Below are 18,293 nucleotides of genomic sequence, written 5' to 3'. Positions count from 1 at the left end.
TTATATGAAAGCTCACAAGGTATTCAGGAGGTCTGGCCATGCAAACAACCCAAGTAGTAATTTCTCGATAGACTGTCACCTCCTTCTCCATCACATCTTTGGTTGCAAGAATTTTCATAAGCAAATTGTTTAAGCCGGTGGGATTTGTTTTCTGGATAAATGCTACAAACTTCATAATATAAAATCTGATTCCACTAAAGTTAGGGGGGAAAAGGCCAAAGTCTGACCAAACAAACCATAGGAACTCTGTTCCTCTTGATGCCGTCCCCAGAGTCATGTCTAAGGACACTCTAACTCTTCTCTAGAATGTGGTCACCACTAAGTCAATGACCTGGGTGTTGGTGGAGGTTCCTCCCTGTGTCACGAGTCCTGTGGGTATGTGGAACACTTTCCCTACCCTGGTCTTTCCTCTGAGTGCAATGAACACCGAGGGAAGCTGGGCGCCCAGGTGGTGTCTCATTTGCTGTGGACTGCAGGCCGGGAGCCCTGCTGTGGTCAAGCAGGTGGCCAACATGGGCCATGGAAGTGAGAGCAGCCTGAACCGTGGACACTGAAGTCTTCCTGACTGTGGGGCTGGGGCTGAGACGAGCTGGAAGGAGGCAGAGAGAGATGAGACTCAGGGCTGTGCCGTGGACTGTACGACACCACATCCCGGAGTCCTCTGGAAGGCTGGAAAACATGAGTTCCACGTCCCCGGTGAATGAGGTGCCCAGGTTTGGACCCAGCTAGAAGGTGGTGTCAGACCTTGGGCACAAATGCACAGATCCCAGAGTTTTGGTTCACATTAGTGAGCTCCACTAGACACTGACCAGCTGCCCCTCCACTTGCTGCCCGGTCCCCACTACCCCTCCAGGGCTGCTGTTCCTCGTTCTCTGAGGAGAGAGCTTGGAGGTTTGTGTGACAGTGTTCTTAGGGAGACATGAACAAACATTTGCTCGTCCATGACAATGAGTCAACAACATAACCAAGTTACAATATCACCAAAGTCCAAACAGGTGAACCAAAGACTTTATCGGGGTTTCTTACAGGAGTATGGCTAGAGGTTGCTTACAGGAGCAGGAATGAGTAAAGGTAATTGTCACACTGAAAGCCTGCCCCAGCACGGATAACTCATGAAAGTTTGAACACAGGAGTTCTGACCACAACTTACATCCAGATTTACACACAGAACCGTCTTCTTTCCTCAGAAGCCTTTGCTTCTCACAGTTTTGGGGAAGGAGGCACCTTGTGAATCTGATATGTTTCAGGGACTTCCTGAGACACACGAGTTGTTTCCTTCCTGAGTCTTTTCTTTTTTTTCTTGTTTCTCGAAACGGGGTTTCTCTGTGTAGTGCTGGGTGTCCCAGAACTCACTCTGCACAGCAGGCTAGCCTCAGATTCAGAAACCAGAGATCCGCCTGCCTCTGCTTCCCAAGTGCTGGAATTAAAGGCATGTGCTACCACCACCCGGCTCCTTGCTGAGTCTTAAGGAGCCTTCCTCCAGGATGGACTGTTTTGACCCAGAGCAAATGTCCACCCCTTCCACTACTTACACTCTTTCTGCTCCGTTTGCTGTAACATTCTCTAAAGCTCTGAGGGGTGATGCAGGTGTTCACCCGGGGCTAAGCACTGGGCCACTGTGCTGCAGTAACAACAGATCCTTGTTATTTTGTCCACTTGGTTGTCAGCATTTCCCAGCGCTGACGACAAAACCCAAGACCTTGCACTTGCTAGGCAAGCTCTGTGCTGCTGAGAAAATCCCCAGCCCCTGAGTAACAGTCCCTTGTTTTCAAAGAATTCACCAGTGGTTACAAGGCTCTGGGGTACACTTCATACAAAAAAAAAAAAAAAAAAAGTTTCCCAGAGGCCAGTGAGCTGGTTCAGGGGGTAAATGTCCTTACTATTAAGCCTGATGACCTGTGTTTCATCCCCAGGACATATATAGTAGAAGGAAAACTGACAGTGGAAAGGTTTTCTCTGATACACACACACCATGTAATTTTTTTTTTTTTTTTTTTTGATTTTTCGAGACAGGGTTTCTCTGAAGTTTTTTGTGCCTGTCCTGGAACTAGCTCTTGTAGACCAGACTGGCCTCGAACTCACAGAGATCCGCCTGCCACTGCCTCCCGAGTGCTGGGATTAAAGGCGTGCGTCACCACCGCCCGGCTCATACCATGTAATTTTAAAATTTTTTTTTTTTTTTTTTTTTTTTTTGGTTTTTTGAGACAGGGTTTCTCTGTGGTTTTGGAGCCTGTCCTGGAACTAGCTCTTGTAGACCAGGCTGGTCTCGAACTCACAGAGATCCGCCTGCCTCTGCCTCCCGAGTGCTGGGATTAAAGGCGTGCGCCACCACCGCCCGGCTTAATTTTAAAAATTAAAAAAAAAAGTTTTCCTCTGATTGAGGCTGGCAGCAATAATAATCTACAGGCAGTAAGCACAAATGTGTCGAAGGCAGTTTGCCAGGCACACCACATCCATTTTTTTTTTTTTTTTTTTGGATTTTTCGAGACAGGGTTTCTCTGAAGTTTTTTGTGCCTGTCCTGGAACTAGCTCTTGTAGACCAGGCTGGCCTCGAACTCACAGAGGCCTGCCTCTGCCTCCCGACTGCTGGGATTAAAGGCATGCGCCACCACCGCCCGGCACACCACATCCATTTAACAAAAGAGGAGCAGCTCTTTTCCCACTGAGCCTCCCCAGACACAGGGTTTTGTCCTGACTAACACGACCAGACACGAATTTCTTCCCGTGGGGCCAGCCTTAAATCCAATCAGGAATGCTGCTGGTTGCAGCCAAAACACTTAGCACCACTATTACACCTGTAGCTACACCTGTTGTGTGATATTTGTACTGTGTAAAAATGTATTGCTGTGCCAGGCAGTGGTGGTACACCCCTTTAATCCCCGCACTTGGGAGGTTAGGCAGGTGGTCTTTGAGTTCGAGGCCAGCCTGGTTTACAGAGCAAGTTCCAAGACAGCTAAGGCTACACAGAGAAATCCTGTCTCAAAAAACAAAAAGAAAACAAAAAAAAAAAAGATTTTTATCACTCGTATGAATGTTTCTATTAAAAGATTAACCTTGGGTACAGTGCTGTGGTTGGGGGGATACTACCTTCAGAACCTATGGACGTCTCCCTTGGGCCCTCTGGCCTCCTCCTCCTGGGGTACTGCTGTTGCTACATGGCCACTCTGATGATGTCAGCAGGGCCAGCTTGCCCAGTTAGTCTGGCTCAGGCCCAAAGCCCTCACTATAACCTGTCACGCCTGCTGCTGGAGCCGGCTCCCTTTTTCAGACAGGCTCCAAGCCAACACTGAAGCCCTTGCCTTTCATTTAGCCGTACCAGCCTGCTGAAGGGGCCGAAGCCTGGGTTCAAAATCTCTAATCACCGCCCTTCCCCAGGGTACTGTGCACCAAATACTCCAGGGATTTTCCACCCACCAGGACAGGCTTAATATCTTTAGTGAGCTGCTGATTAGGTTTTAAAGTTGCCTCCTGGGTGCTAGGATTAAAGGTTTTTTATCAGCCAGTGTTAAAAAATTCTCCTGTAACCACGGAGCCATCAGGCTCAGAGAACTGGGCACCAAGCACCTCCTCTCTCGTGTCTACTTCTAATAACACTGGCCTTCCTTTACCAGCCCCCAGGGCCTGATATTTCTGGGAACTTCGGCAGGCCATAAGCAAACGTCCCAAATGACTCCTATGAGCTAGTCTGTCAAGAACTGATTTTCTCAGAGTATGCGGATTTTGTCTCAAGGAGGATAAACAGTTCTCCATTCTCGATGCACTCAGATAAAGCCCGTCTGTGCTGGCTAGTTTTATGTCAACTTGACACAAGCTAAAGTCATCTGAGAGGAGGGAAGCTCAGCTGAGAAAATGCCTCAATAATCAGGCTGTAGGCTCTCTCTCTACCTATCTTTCTTTCTTTCTTTTTTCTTTCTTTCTTTCTTTCCTTCTTTTTCTCTTCTTTTTTTCTCTGATTTTTTTAAAAACTTTATTTTATTTATTTAGTATACAGTATTCTGCCTACATATATGCCTGCAGGCCAGAAGAAGGGACCAGATCTTATTATGGATGGTTGTGAACCACCATGTGGTGGCTGGGAATTGAACTCAGAACCTCTGGAAGAGCAGTGAGTGCTCTTAACCGCTGAACCATCTCTCCAGCCCCTTTCTCTGATTTTTGAGAAAGGGTTTCTTTATGTAGTCCTGGCTGTGTTGGGATTCATTAGACCAGGCTGGCCTAGAATTCACAGAGATCAGTCAGCCTCTGTCTCCCAGAGTGCTGAGATTAAAGGTGTGTGTCACCACTCTGCCTGGCTTGTGGGAATTTTTTTAGTTAGTGATTGATGGGGGAGGGCCCATCCCATTGTCAGTGGTGCCATCCCTGGGCTGGTGGTCCTGGGTTCTATAAGAAAGCGGGCTGAGCAAGTCAGTAAGCAGCACCCTCCATGGCCTCCGCATCAGCTCCTGCTTCCAGGTTTCTGCCTCCAGACTTCCCTCGATGTTGAACAACAACATGGAAGTGTAAGCCAGATAAACCCTTTCCCCTCTAACTCGCTTTGGCCATGGTGTTTTGTCTGAGCAGTAAAATTCCTAACTAGGAGACTTCATGCCCTACAGCCTCATGAGCCAGGCTGCCACCAACACTCTTCCAGTTCAAGCAGCTGAGAGGCAGAACACTCTGGGCTCCCATTGTCTCTTGCATCAGTCCTGGGCTGGGACAGGGCCTTGCTCTCTGTGTATTGAGCGTTGGACAGGATCTTACATCACCCTTTCCCTTCTCTCTCTCCTCCTCATCATCTGACCCTTCCCACCAGTTCCAACTTTTCGGATCCCAGTAAAGGGTCTTTAACATCTATCTAAGAAGTGTTCTCTCCACCTTTAGTCCCTGGCTTTAAGTTTGCCAATGCCGGGCCTAAGTAAGACATCTGCATCATCCCCTTCAAGGCTCAGTGAGCATCACAGAAAGAGCAGGAAACAGGAGTTGGGGCGACATGCAGCAAAGCCGTGTCCTGAGGACATGACATAGCCGTTACACTCAGGAACTCATGGCGGTCATGGTTACCCTCACAAGACTGAACAAGACCTGGCCTATCACCGCTTCATCCTGCATGGAGGAAGAGCTCACGGGAGGAAGAGGTCCTATTCCTCACTGAGGAACTATGGCAATTAATGGGTACTTGGGGGGATGGTGTTAAAGAATACACAATAAACGAGGGCCAGCAAGAAGGCTCGGCAGATAAAGATGCTTACTATCAAACCTGACTCACACCGTGGGAAGAGAGGAACAACACACGGTGGGAGGGATCTAAGTCATCCTCCGATGCACACACACATAAAAATAAAGATAAACCTTAAATACATACCAGTAAAATGCCTACTTGTAGCTTGTCTGTCTCTTCATTGCCATCTAATATAATATTGCTTTGGGAAGACTTAGGATACTTGTTTTACTGTTTGTTTTCTGTTTGTTCCCACGCATCTTTGTTCCCATTCCTCTGACTTCTTTTAGGGTCTTTGAACTTTTTTTTCCTCTTCAGAATTCTATTTAAATTTGTCTGCTGAAGCTGGATGTGATGACACCCGCCTTTAATCTTAAACTCGGGAGACAGAGGTAGACAGATCTCTAAGTTTGAAGCCAGCCTAGTCTACATAGTGAGGTCCAGGACAACCAGGGTGACATACAGAGATCCTGTCTAAAATGATGATAATAATAGTAATGACAATATCATAGTAAATGATAAAAACATTAAAAAAGTTTGCCAATGCCTCAATATCTCCATCATCACCTTTTACTTTATTTTACATAGAAGAGGTTGATGCAGAAGCTAACAATGGCGTGGCCTCCTCCTGTGGTAACTCCTCCCTTGTAGGGAGAAATCTGGGCCTCGGCTGGAATGTCTTACACCCACAGCAGGGGCCACACAACTGCCACCACAGCCCATTTACCATCACCTCCTGGATGTGCTAATTTTAGAGACTGTAATACACTCCTTACTCTGTCAGCTGTTTGGGGGACATTCCTGTACTCATGAGGTGGACCCTACTCATCAAGGAGGCCACCCCATACCAAGCAGAGGATTGACGGCCATCCTGGGATTCCCTCCACAGACATTTCATCCTCAGCTCAGCGTTGGCTGCATGTCCTATCGTCCACCACAGTGGGCATGTGACCACCACTACAAGGAGGTACAGTACGCCATCTCAGAGCACAGAGGGAGAGGGGACCTCGCCAGGATTTCCCCTGGGGATGCTTCAGTACCCATTGCAGGGGTATGCAACCTCAGACTCATCTTTGCTCCTGTCAACACCGTCCAGGCGTCCTTTGTATTGTGGGACGCTTTTCCTGGAGAGACATAAAGAAACACCTCCTCCCCCGGGAGAGGGAACTCGTGACAAGTTACACTAACACCACCAAGGCACACCTTGGTGAACTGAGGAGTTGGATGGAGTTGCTGACAGGGGCATGGGTGACTCAGCTGCATCTGAAGCCTGCCCCAGCATGGTGATGACTCACGGAGCTGAAACCCTTAGCCTCTCTGGACGCCCAAAGGTGGCTGGACTGGTCAGAATCTCTCCTTCCCTTTGCTCTGCCCTCCCCTCCTCTCCTGCCCTCCACTGCTTATATAATCTTGGTTGGGAGGACTTGAGATTCTGGTAAATTTCAGGGACTTCCTGAGGCTTAAGTAGCCTTACTTTAGATCTTCCCTTCCTGAGTCTTAGGAGCCTCCAGAAGGTTTCAACTCAGGGAAAATCGCTGCACAACACCACTTAACTGCCAGGAACTCAGTTTCCTCCTCTTTGGAATGGGCACACAGCAACCTTGGCACACCCTGCCCACAGTCATGTGAAGTCCAAATGGGGTAATGGAGGTGAAGATAGCTTGTAAAATAGCACATTCAAAGCAGAGACTTCTTAGGACATCAAAGGGTTCCTGTGACTAATTTTATGATCTGTCTACAGCCTGGGAAGCCACCCTTCCCAGACCTCAGTAGCCTCACCAGGAGCCCAGAAAGGAGCAGAGGAGCGAAGGCTGCAGGGATGGAGGGACGAGACCAGCAGCTGCCCACACAGGGCACTTTTCTGGGTCAAAAGCACCTTTCTTTTCTTCTTTTTCTTGACAGGGCCCATGGGTATGGGTCCATTCTTTCTTGACTAAAGGTCAGAGAGTTGGAACTTCTGATCCTTCAAGGTTACTGTCAACAGTTGAGGCATGGCTAATATCCAGACCTGGTCTTTCAGGTATTAAGAAGTAGATCTAAGCCAGGTGGTGGTGGTACGTGCTTTTAATCCCAGCACTCGGGAGGCAGAGAGACAAGTGAATCTCTGTGAGTTCGAGGCCAGCCTGGGCTACAGAGTGAGTTTCAGGACAGGTTCCAAAGTTACTGGGAAACTCTATTGTGAAAAACCAAATAAACAAATGAAAAAAAGAAAGAAAGAAAGAAAGAAAGAAAGAAAGAAAGAAAGAAAGAAGAAGTAGAAGTAGAGGAGCTGGAGAGATGGCTCAGCAGTTAAGAGGACTGACTCTTCTTCCAAAGGTCCTGAGTTCAATTCCCAGCAACCACATGGTGGCTCACAACCATCTGTAATGAGATCTGGTGCCCTCTTCATGGTACAGGTACACATGCAGGCAGAGTATTGTATTCATAATAAATAAATAAATAAATCTTTTAAAAAAAAAAAGAAGTAGATCTGTTTCTACCTCAAGCAAAGGTCAAGACTCCATTCCACCCTGATTTAGATCAGAGTTCTGCTCTCTCAAGGCTGTTGTCAACAGTTCCGACAACACTAATATCCAGCCCCGGTATTTTAGGTATTAAGAAGTAGATCTGTTTCTTCCTCAGACAAAAGACTAAGACTCCAACTAGGCTCCTACTCTCTTAAAAAGATAACACCCAGCCAGGCGATGGTGGCGCACGCCTTTAATCCCAGCACTCGGGAGGCAGAGGCAGAGGCAGAGGCAGAGGCAGGCGGATCTCTGTGAGTTCGAGATCAGCCTGGTCTACAAGAGCTAGTTCCAGGACAGAATCCAAAGCCACAGAGAAACCCTGTCTCGAAACACCAAAAAAAAAAAAAAAAAAAAAAGAAAGAAAGATAACACCCACATAACTTCAGTCCCAGGGGACCTGACACCCTCTTCTGACCTCTGTGGGCAATGCACACCTGCAGTGCAAAGGTGAAACACCCATATACATAAATAAAATGAATATTTTAATTATAATAAGAATGTTTGCTAATCATTAAATTTTCCAGGAAGAAAATCACTATGGATTCTAAGAAAACCATGGTTTATCTTTCTCCTTTATATTATAGTTTAAACTTTACCCTGTCTCCTAAGTGTTAGGTGTAGGAAGACCATAGACCTTTTTTTTTTCTTTTTTTTTTTTTTTTTTGAGACAGGGTTTCTCTGTGGTTTTGGAGCCTGTCCTGGAACTAGCTCTTGTAGACCAGGATGGTCTCGAACTCACGGAGATCCGCCTGCCTCTGCCTCCTGTGTTGGGATTAAATCCCTGTGTTGGGATTAAAGGCGTGCGCCACCTTCGCCGGCAAGACCATAGAATTTAAGAACGCCCAGAACTTTCGACTGAGGCTGGCCTTGAACTCCCGAACTTCCTCTTCCTCCCAGCCTGAGTTCTGGGACAGAACTCACCTACTGCCCTGCCCAGTATTTCACTGTTTGACGTTAAAGGAGAGCTGGGGAGCAGGTATTATCAGAAACAGGCTTTGGAGACTGGGGTGGGGCAGGCCTCACTCTGTTTGTTGCACACAGTTCCCTCTGCCTCTGGGAACCCTGAGTCCGGTTTAGCAGAGCTGCTGGTGTTGTGTGGAGATTTTATCACACTTTTAGCAGTTCCTTTCCCAAGGGCATTCTGCAGTCACAAACAAGGCCTGTGAATAAGGCTGGGGAAGGGGTGGGGTGGGAAGGTGGAAATTACCCACCAGCGTAATAAATTATTTGCTTTGCAAGCATAGGTACCCAGGTCGGATGCCCAGGGCCCACCACAAAGCTGAGTATTATGACATGCCTTTATAGGGCCACTGGTTGGTTAGCCTAGACTTCTTTAGCAAGCTCCAGATTAGTTAGATACCCCATCTCAAAAAAAAAGTAGACAGTACTTGAGGAATGATATCCCTGTTTGGCGCTGGTCTCCACGCACACACATCTGCACATACACACACCATACACAGAAAATGGAATGAAGATGTCAGCTAAGTCTGGTAATTGTGAACAAGTTTCTCACGCGTGTGATTGTTTGTTTAAATTTCATTTTGTATCAGACTGTTTACAGGACATTTCCAAACTTTCATGTTTTGATAATCCAAAGTGGCACTAACTTCATAGATTTCAAAAATGTCCCCTAGGGGGCAGTGGCGGTCCTGCTACGAGCAAGCGTCCAGTGTATCCTGCTGTTTAGCTTTCTGGTTTGAAGCTGGGGAGCATTCCACTTCTGAGCCGGTTCCCAGCCCAGGAATCTGACCTTTGAGATTGTTTTACATTAGGCTACAGATCTCTGGTCGCCTTTCATGTGCGAAGTTGATCATTGGACGGCAGGCACCTAGCAATTCTCTGTCATCGTTTAGAGCTGTTGCAAACAAGTCTAAACAGGTCAGGGTTTAGGCCGTGAGACTATGGACAGCTATTGTACATCCCTAAACAGCTTCACACGATAGACACAAATCCACTCTAGCAGCCAGAGCTCCGGAAGCCAGAACGGAGGTGAGGTGTGGTAGGGCTTCAGACCACACTCAGGGTCTCTCAAGTGAAGTGCTGGGATTCAGACACATTCATCACTGCTACTCAAGCCACCAAGTAGAAGAGGAGAACGCCAGGGAGGCTGCTGCCAGCAGGGCTAAGCTAGATAGTCACATTTTTTGCTTATTTATTTAATAGTGCTGAGGACTGAACCCAGGGCCTTGTGAGTGCTAAGTCAACATGCTAACACTGAGTTGTAGTCTTAAATTCAACTTAAATTTCAAAACAAAACCATTCTTTGGGGGTGGGCGTGGTGGTGTTCACCTTTAATTCAAGCATTCAGGAGGCAGAGGCAAATGGATCTCTGAAAGTTCAAGACCAGCTTGGCATACATAGTGGCTTTTAGGTTAGCCTGGTCTACATAATAAGTTCCATCCTCTCTCAAAATCAAAATAGATAAAATATTCTGGCAGTCATGGGACATGCCTTTAATCCCAGCACTCGGGAGGCAGAAGCAGGCAAATCTCTGTGAGTTCGAGGCCAGCCTGATCTTACAAAGTGTGTTCCGAGACAGCCAGGACTACACAGAGAAAGTCTGTCTTGAAAAACCAAACCATGAGGAATGGCGGGGAAAGACTGGGAGAGGAGGATGGTGGGGGGCGGTCTGTGGCTAGGATGTAAAATAAATAGGTGAATTTTTTAAAAAAAAGAAGAAAAACAAACTAAAACAAAACCAATGAAATAAACAAACAGGTGGTCAAGTCTGCCATTCTCCGCGTCATAGGACATCACCACAATGCTGGCCCACTTTTCTCCAATTCTCTAGGGCTCTTCCTCCCCTCCTCTCCCTTCCATCCCACTGGTCACATGTTACATGTAGCCCTCCCTGGGCCTGGAATTTGGAGGATGGGGCAGAATGCAGTGGCTGGACAGAAGCTCTGGCACTTTACCTCTGGGAGGTTCCACTAGACAAAGAGGTGACAAGGGGTGCTGGTGGAGTCTGGACACTTGAGTCCAAGTATACTGCCTCCGCCTGTCAATGTCTCCACAGGCCTTGGGGATGCAGTCTGGAGGGGTCTCTGCGCATGTCCCAGGCTCCTGGCTAGGCAGGACTTGACATGGTTTCTCAGTCCTCTCAGTGCGCAGGGATTGTTTGGGTCTTTTCATCCGTTTGGTGGCCACGTGCTGCCGCCAGGGCCCCAGTAGACAGAGAGTGGCCCACTCAGTCAGGCAGGTCAGTAGCCACTGCCTCCTCTGCCTCCAGGCTTGCGGTTCTAGCCAGCGTGTCTGACGAGGGCTTTGCTGTTTCTCAGCTGTGTAAAGGTTCTTGTCCCAGTATGTCAGCCCAATGGGAGCGACTCTGATGCCTGTTCACCCACGCACGACCTCTCCAGGCTGCAAACGGCCTCGGACATTACAGGCCAGTAACTTGAGGTATGTGGGCGGTGTTGCTGGGGCAGAGTGACCTCCAGGACAGCTGGTTCTTTTGAATGACTTCAGGGGACTCTTTTTCCATCTGTAAACTCAGGAGCATGGGGTAGGGAAAGTATTAACTAAGCTGGTCAACGGTTGCTCATGCCTGTAATCCCAGCATCTGCAAGGCAGGGGTTCAGTTCAAGGTCATCGTAGCCTAAACACGGGAATTGGGGTTAGCCTGAACTCCGTGAGACCCTGTTTCAAAACCAAGAGAAAACAAAACAAAACCCATAAATGAGAGAGAGAGAGAGAGAGAGAGAGAGAGAGAGAGAGAGAGAGAGAGAGAGAGAGATTATTTTCTCCTCTACAGTACAGGAAAATAATCTCTGCTCTGAAACTTGATAAATCATTAACTTTGAGGTTGAAAGGACCTTGGGGGGGCTGGGTTCCCAACTAAACCGACTGTTTGTGAAATGACTTTTGCGTCACTTTGAAACCAGGGTTAGGGTGAAAAGAGACTGCGAAGGACAAGGAACGGTCTACCGTACGCCCAGGGTACTCTCGACCCTTACCCTGAGACTCCTCCCGCCTCAGCCTCTCCGCCAACCGATTACCGGGGCCTTTTGATCATTGGCTGCTTTCCTAACCACCCGCTTGCTCTCACTCCGCCCCCAAAGCTGGAGATTCCGAGCTGCGGAGAAGCCGCAAGGGTTTTCTCAGGGAAAAGTTATGGTTGGCCCCTCGGAATCCACGTGCTAGCCGGGCTGGCTGGGCGGCTCCAGCGCCGTGCGCGACCAGTTGGGACCCGAGGGGCGGAGAAGGTAGTGACGTCGAAGCCGCGGCCCATTCTTCTTAAAGGTGCAGGCTCACACCGCGTGGTCGCGTTTGTTAGAACGAGCACCACGCCGGTGTCAAAGCCTTAAAGGCGAGGCGGGCGATGCGGGTGCTGAGCTGGTGCGGAAACAGCGCTGATGCAAGCCCACCCAGCATCTGGGAAGGCAGAAGCTCAAGTTTTAACTTTGGGTGTTTTATAGTCCGAAAAGTGGAGGCGTCTATGTCAACAATAACCTACTACAAAAAGTTTTGGTCGAGACCATTCTGGCCTACACTGACCAACCAAGGTTACATAAATCATCTCAAAAAAGGAAAAAAAAGTTCTGACTTTTAAAGGCCGTAAGAGTTTGAGACCAGTCGCGAAACAATGTTTTTCTTTCCTGTCCCACGCTCTTATGGAGTGGGGTGTCCCCGGAGCCCGAAGCAGTCCTGTAAAACAGCCCAGGCCCCACGCCTGGCCCAGGCGGTAGCTAACAGACTGCTCTGCCCCGTATAAAGCATTCCGGGGTTGCAACCTCGTTTCATCATCCAGAAATGAAAAGGATGGTAATTCCTGCCATAAATTGTCCACTCCCGCTACACGGCTCAGTGGGCGAATGTTTGCCGTTGCTGCTCCACGCTCTGATGACCTTGAAGAACCGACCCTCGAGGCCACTGCCTTAGAGAGCAGCAGTACCCACGCGGTCTGCAAAGTCCCAGCGATCGCAGGTCCGGACTCCCCCGGCAGCGCTCCTGCGGGGTGCGGGCGGGATAGAGTTACGGCAGCCAGGTACTTGCGCTGTGCAGTCGGCGACCTTGACCTACGGGCTGCTGCGGGGAGCGCGGGGCGGCGGGGAGCGCGGGGCGGCGGGGACCCGCCCACGGGGCCGCGGAGCAAGGGCGGGACTCGGGTGGGAGGGGGCGGGTCCCGCTGCACTCCGTGCGCGCGGCCAGTTGGCCCGCGGGGCGGAGCTTAGCGCCTCTGGGGGCGGGGTCAGTCCCGCCGCTCTCCTAGGCGGCCGCTGTGCGAAGCGGGAGCGCGCGGACCCTGCACCGGCCGCGGAGCCGCTATGGGCCCGCCAGGCCCCTGGCGCGGCGCGGCGCAAGCACCGGCTCAGAGCCAGGTGGGCGGGCCGGAACTGGAGTGGGTTCTCCGAGGGTCCCCGAGAACCCCAGTCGAGTCTCGGGGAAGCGGTGGGCCTCGGCAGGCGCCCCTTGCTTGGGCCTGGGCATGGAGTGCGGCCGAATCTCGGAGAGCGGGTTTGTTACCGGGTCGCTGCTTCCGTCTCGGTTGAGCCCGCGGCTTGTATTTAAAAGAGAGAGGAGACAGAGGGTGGCCTCCCTCCAGGCCTCCTGGCTGGCCGGTCTAGCCTGGGCCGGCAGTGTGGGGGAGGGCCAGCAATCTCGAGAGGCAATATGGACCTTCGTCTCTATCACCAGATTTGTTTACACGTTTTTCTTGATGCCCAGCTCCACCTTTCCTCGTCCAGGGCGCTCATGTGGCCGCCCCGATAGATGTTGGGTGGAGGGGCAAGGCCCAAGTGTTTCGATATTTTGGCTTCTGAAGTCCGGAGGTGCATATAGTAAGCATGTGGCTGAGGAAATGGCCAGGGCCAACGGCTGTTGTAGCTTCTTTCCAAACTAGTGACGTAACCTTGAAGGTCACCGTACGTCTTGAGCCTTAGTTTCCCCTTTGACAAAGTGAAGATGTTTACAGATTTCCAGGGTTATAAAGGCAAGCTCTGGATGAGCCCCGAGTGCGTTGTGGTGAAGTCCCCGTGTGCCTTCCCTCGTGCTTGTCTCTCCTCAGGCCGTTCTTGTCCGGAGGTAAACGCCATTTGACCATGGTTTGTTTTTCAGGATTGAACCTCCAAGATGGAAGATCAGGATCCTGGGGGCATTAGCCCCCTTCAGCAAATGGTGGCCTCAGGAGCTGGGGCTGTGGTCACCTCCCTCTTCAGTAAGCCTTAGGGAGATGGGGCTCGGCTGCTGGGGGTTGATGTGGGCTGGTGGTTGGAGGTAGTTTGGGTCCTGATGAAGAGGGTGAGTGGGGTACCTGAGGAGCCTTCGGACCTTCTTCCTTCCCCAGTGACACCCCTGGATGTGGTGAAGGTCCGCCTTCAGTCTCAGAGGCCCTCAGTAGCCAGTGGTGAGTACCTGAACCTGGAGCCAGACTGAGGGTGGACAAAATAAGGATCTTCCTGGGATGGGATACCCGTGTGGGGGACATTCCTGATCACCGTGGATGACTTGTATTTCAGAATTGACACCTCCTTCCAGATTCTGGAGTCTCTCTTACACCAAATGTGAGTGCCCCAAGTCACAGGAGCCTGGAAGGGCCCAGGGAAGACGTGTCCGAGTGTCCCTTGGGTGCCCTTGGTCATAGACTAGTACCCAGTACTAACACTGCTAGGTCACATTAGCCGCCTTCGGGCCTGTGCAGGATTCTTCCACCAGCTCTGCCACCCAGCTAGGTTCTAGGCCCTGCTGCCCTAATGCCCGCCCCCTTTCTCCAGCACCCTCTACTCTACAATCCCCAGGGAAGTGTCTCCTCTACTGCAACGGTGTCCTGGAGCCCCTGTACCTGTGCCCCAATGGCACTCGCTGTGCCACCTGGTTTCAGGATCCGACCCGCTTCACTGGCACCTTGGTAAGGAGCCACCGTGTACCTGAGGTGTGGCTGACCGGTTGGTGTAGGAAGGGCTTGCCTGGGATTCTCCCAGAAGGACTTCTGGTCCTGATGCTGAGAATCAAAACCATGACCTTAATATGCTAATGCGTGCTAGTCCAGCACTCTGGTACTAAGGTTTTAATGGGTGAGTAGGAGCCCCCCTAGAATTATATGGGGAGTTGCATCTGTGGAAGCCTGAGGGGCTAACTAGCTCTTATCAGGACTATGGGCAGAGGCTGAGGGCATCGGGCCAGGCCTGAGCCCATCCATCACAAGTCTGTGATGGACCTTGCTCGTCCATTTTCTTTCCCCTGGGCCGGTGCTGGATTGATCAGGATGCCTTTGTGAAGATCGTGAAGCATGAGGGCACTAGGACCCTGTGGAGCGGCCTCCCAGCCACCCTGTGAGTACCCCAGTGTGGGGTGTTTCCTTCCCTTGAATCCTCTTGGCGGGTGAGGGAGGGAATGCTTGAAAGGACTGGGAGCCCTCAGGTGACTTTTCTGCCTCTTCATGCTCCCAGGGTGATGACTGTGCCAGCTACTGCCATCTACTTCACTGCCTACGACCAACTCAAGGCTTTCCTATGTGGTCAGTCCTTGACCTCTGATCTCTACGCACCCATGGTGGCTGGTGCCCTTGCCCGCATGGGCACTGTGACGGTGATCAGCCCCTTGGAGCTTGTGCGGACCAAGCTACAGGCTCAGCACGTGTCATACCGGGAACTGGCTACCTGTGTTCAAGCTTCGGTGGCCCAGGGGGGCTGGCGCTCACTGTGGCTGGGCTGGGGTCCCACAGCCCTGCGAGATGTGCCCTTCTCAGGTAGGCACCTGGGTTCAGGGCATAGGGTAAAAGAGCCCTTGGATAATGTTCAAGGGCTCTCCAGCCAAGTTCCTCCTTTGTTACTAATGGCCATGAACTTGTCTCTGAGCCTTGGGGTCCTTTTTTTTTTTTTTTTTAATATTTATTTACTTATTATGTATACAATAGTTTGTCTGTGTGTGTTCTGCAGGCCAGAAGAGGGCACTAGACCTCATTACAGATGGTTGTGAGCCACCATGTGGTTGCTGGGAATTGAACTCAGGACCTTTGGAAGAGCAGGCAATGCTCTTAACCACTGAGCCATCTCTCCAGCCCCCAGAGCCTTGGGGTCCTTATTTGTGATATGGACTTGGCAGGGAGGGGTTTTGCTGAGGTACAGGGCAGGCAAGCCTGCCCCTGGGGGGCGGTCTGGCTGTGGGTGGGAGGTGAGAAGTCTGGAGCCCACTATGGCCCCCACCTGTAATGAGTGTGTCTACTTCCCAAGCTCTGTACTGGTTCAACTACGAGCTGGTGAAGAGCTGGCTGAGCGGGCTAAGACCAAAGGACCAGACATCCGTGGGCATCAGCTTTGTGGCTGGTGGCATCTCAGGAATGGTGAGCTGACTGGGTTGGGGGTGAGGCCACCAGGGGTGTTCTACGGGCCATGAGTGAGTTAGTAGGGACACCCAGAAAGTCCCCACACAGCAGCGCCTCCCAGGGAGCCTGCTCACTTTGCTCAGCCATCTTTGAGATGCCTTCGTCCCTCCCGGGAGCTATGGAAGGGCCGGAACGGTGCCTGGGTGCTGAGCCGAGCCCTCTCGCCATCCCACCAGGTGGCTGCCACCCTCACTCTACCCTTCGACGTGGTGAAGACCCAGCGGCAGATTGCACTGGGAGCAGTGGAGGCCGTGAGAGGTGAGCGGGGCTAGTCAAGGCGGAGGGCAGGCAGGGCCCAAACAGGGTACTACTGACCTGGGCCTTGAATCTGCAGTGAAGCCCCCAAGAGTTGATTCCACCTGGCTCTTGCTTCGGAGAATCCGAGCTGAATCGGGCACCAGGGGACTCTTTGCAGGTGGGTGCCTGTCTGTGCCCGTGTTCGTGTTCTGTGAACATCCATGTTCTTATGTGTGAATGAATGGGAAGGGACCTGGACCCCTAACCCAGGTCTGACCTCCCATCACAGGTTTCCTCCCAAGGATCATCAAGGCCGCTCCCTCCTGTGCCATCATGATCAGCACATACGAGTTCGGCAAAAGCTTCTTCCAGAGGCTCAACCAGGAACAGCCTCTGGGCCACTGAAAGGCGAGGAACAACCAGCTCTTGCATGGGTGGGGACAGGAGACTGAGCCAAGTGCCTTCCCTCCCAACCCAGTCATCCAGGCTACCCCACATTTCGACTCCTGCTGTCCCCTTCCCACAGTCAGCGTTCATCCACCTCCAAGTTCAAGACCAAATCTGACAGCTGCCCCTTTCCTTGTATCTCCTTGATGTTTGTTGTAGCTTGGCCCTGGGTAATCAGGCTCTCCAGGCCAGGCAGCCTTGTTTATCCCCTGTCTAAAGATGATGACCTTCTGTGCACTGCTGTGGCTGCGGTGTCTTGGGGTATGTGTGTTCATTTGGGGGTCCCCAGTCAGTTGCCCACGCTTGTTATTCCAGTACTTGGAAAGCTGAGGCAGGATTGCCTCAAGTACCAGGTCAGCCAGAACTTCATAGCAAGATTCTGTCTCAAAAAAAAAAGCTGGGAGCCGGGCGGTGGTGGCGCACGCCTTTAATCCCAGCACTTGGGAGGCAGAGGCAGGCGGATCTCTGTGAGTTCGAGACCAGCCTGGTCTACAGAGCTAGTTCCAGGACAGGCTCCAAAACCACAGAGAAACCCTGTCTTGAAAAACCAAAAAAAAAAAAAAAAAAAAAAACTGGGCAGTGGTGGTGTACACCTTTAATCCCAACACTTGGGAGGCAGAGGCAGGTAGATCTCTGTGAGTTCGAGACCAGCCTGGTCTACAAGAGCTAGTTCCAGGACAGGCTCCAAAACCACAGAGAAACCCTGTCTCGAAAAACCAAAAAAGGGGGGGGGCTGCCACTCCTGGCATGATGGTGCACACCTTTAATCCCAGCACTAGACAGTTGAAGGTAGGTGGATCTGAGTCTATACAGTGAGTCCTTGGCCAGGCAGAGACCCTGTCTTAAAAGCTTCCCACCTTATGGGGTGCCCAGTCAGAATGAGGGTAGAAGGTTGCCGAAGTGGTGGTGAGGCCCTTCCATGCTAGGTCACTGTGTTGGGGTGAAAGCAAGAGGCGATCTCCCTAAGTACATGTCAGGGTGGTATCACTGGGACAGAGTTGCCTACTTGCCAGCTCTGGCATAATGGATGGGACTGCAACTTTGGGCCACAATGGAGTTGCGCCTGTGGCAAGCAGATGCCCATCAAGGCACACCCTCAGAGGGCTCTGCAGGGCTTAGGAAAGTATGAGAGGGGGTCAGACCCAGAGTGCACTGCAGATCTACAGAAGCCCTGGGTTACGGTCCCACGTGCTCCTACAGGGCACACACTGGTCTGACACCATTGCCTTAAGAGACCTTGTTAAAAGAAGAACGAGAGAGACCCTGTTAATGAGCTCTACCCCATCCCCAGAGATGAAGCCACCTCAGTCCTCTGGTTTTTATTTGCTATTCTCGCCCCACATAGGTACCAAGGAAGGGTGACTTCAGAGGGTACACAGGGACAGACCAGAGCAGGGCAGCAGGAATGCCAGGGCTGGGCCACCTGCTCCTGACGCAGGTGTGGAAGATGAGCAAAGGGAGCCAGGAAGGCTTCAGGACCACCAGCCTCCCCAGGGGCCTGGCTACCTGTGCCCTGGGTGCCCCTCCCTCCTGGCCCCACCACTTCCCGGTGCAGCTCCTGCCTCTTTGGCCGGAAGCAGAAGCG

General features: G+C 51.2%; 1 protein-coding gene across 4 annotated transcripts; it reads left to right on the top strand.

Annotated features, from left to right (window-relative positions):
* Positions 1-12,608: 12,608 nt before the first annotated feature.
* Positions 12,609-16,965, top strand: Slc25a39 (solute carrier family 25 member 39). 4 transcript variants are annotated; one of them, XM_057774761.1, is made up of 11 exons: positions 12,609-12,627; positions 13,759-13,858; positions 13,988-14,047; positions 14,160-14,204; positions 14,415-14,548; positions 14,905-14,972; positions 15,090-15,388; positions 15,873-15,982; positions 16,201-16,282; positions 16,359-16,439; positions 16,551-16,965. In XM_057774761.1, exons 2-11 carry the CDS (start codon positions 13,774-13,776, stop codon positions 16,664-16,666), a joined length of 1,080 nt encoding a protein of 359 aa, XP_057630744.1. In that variant the 5' UTR covers positions 12,609-12,627; positions 13,759-13,773; the 3' UTR covers positions 16,667-16,965. The 4 variants fall into 4 exon arrangements, with proteins under 4 accessions (XP_057630744.1, XP_057630743.1, XP_057630742.1 ...); XM_057774760.1 differs by lacking the exon at positions 12,609-12,627 and adding an exon at positions 12,888-13,022; XM_057774759.1 differs by lacking the exon at positions 12,609-12,627 and adding an exon at positions 13,108-13,158.
* Positions 16,966-18,293: the final 1,328 nt, after the last annotated feature.

The sequence above is a fragment of the Chionomys nivalis genome, chromosome 7 (genome assembly GCF_950005125.1).
Source record: "Chionomys nivalis chromosome 7, mChiNiv1.1, whole genome shotgun sequence".
Taxonomy (NCBI): Eukaryota; Metazoa; Chordata; class Mammalia; order Rodentia; family Cricetidae; genus Chionomys; species Chionomys nivalis.
This window is presented reverse-complemented; position numbering and strand designations above follow the sequence as displayed.

What these genes read in the sequence shown, in the direction of transcription:
- Slc25a39 (XM_057774761.1), top strand. Translation starts at nt 13,774, where the DNA reads ATGGAAGATCAGGATCCTGGGGGCATTAGCCCCCTTCAGCAAATGGTG. An exon ending in GAGGCCCTCAGTAGCCAGTG is followed by an intron (nt 14,048 to 14,159) that starts GTGAGTACCTGA and finishes CTTGTATTTCAG; the next exon opens with AATTGACACCTCCTTCCAGA. An exon ending in CACCAGGGGACTCTTTGCAG is followed by an intron (nt 16,440 to 16,550) that starts GTGGGTGCCTGT and finishes CTCCCATCACAG; the next exon opens with GTTTCCTCCCAAGGATCATC.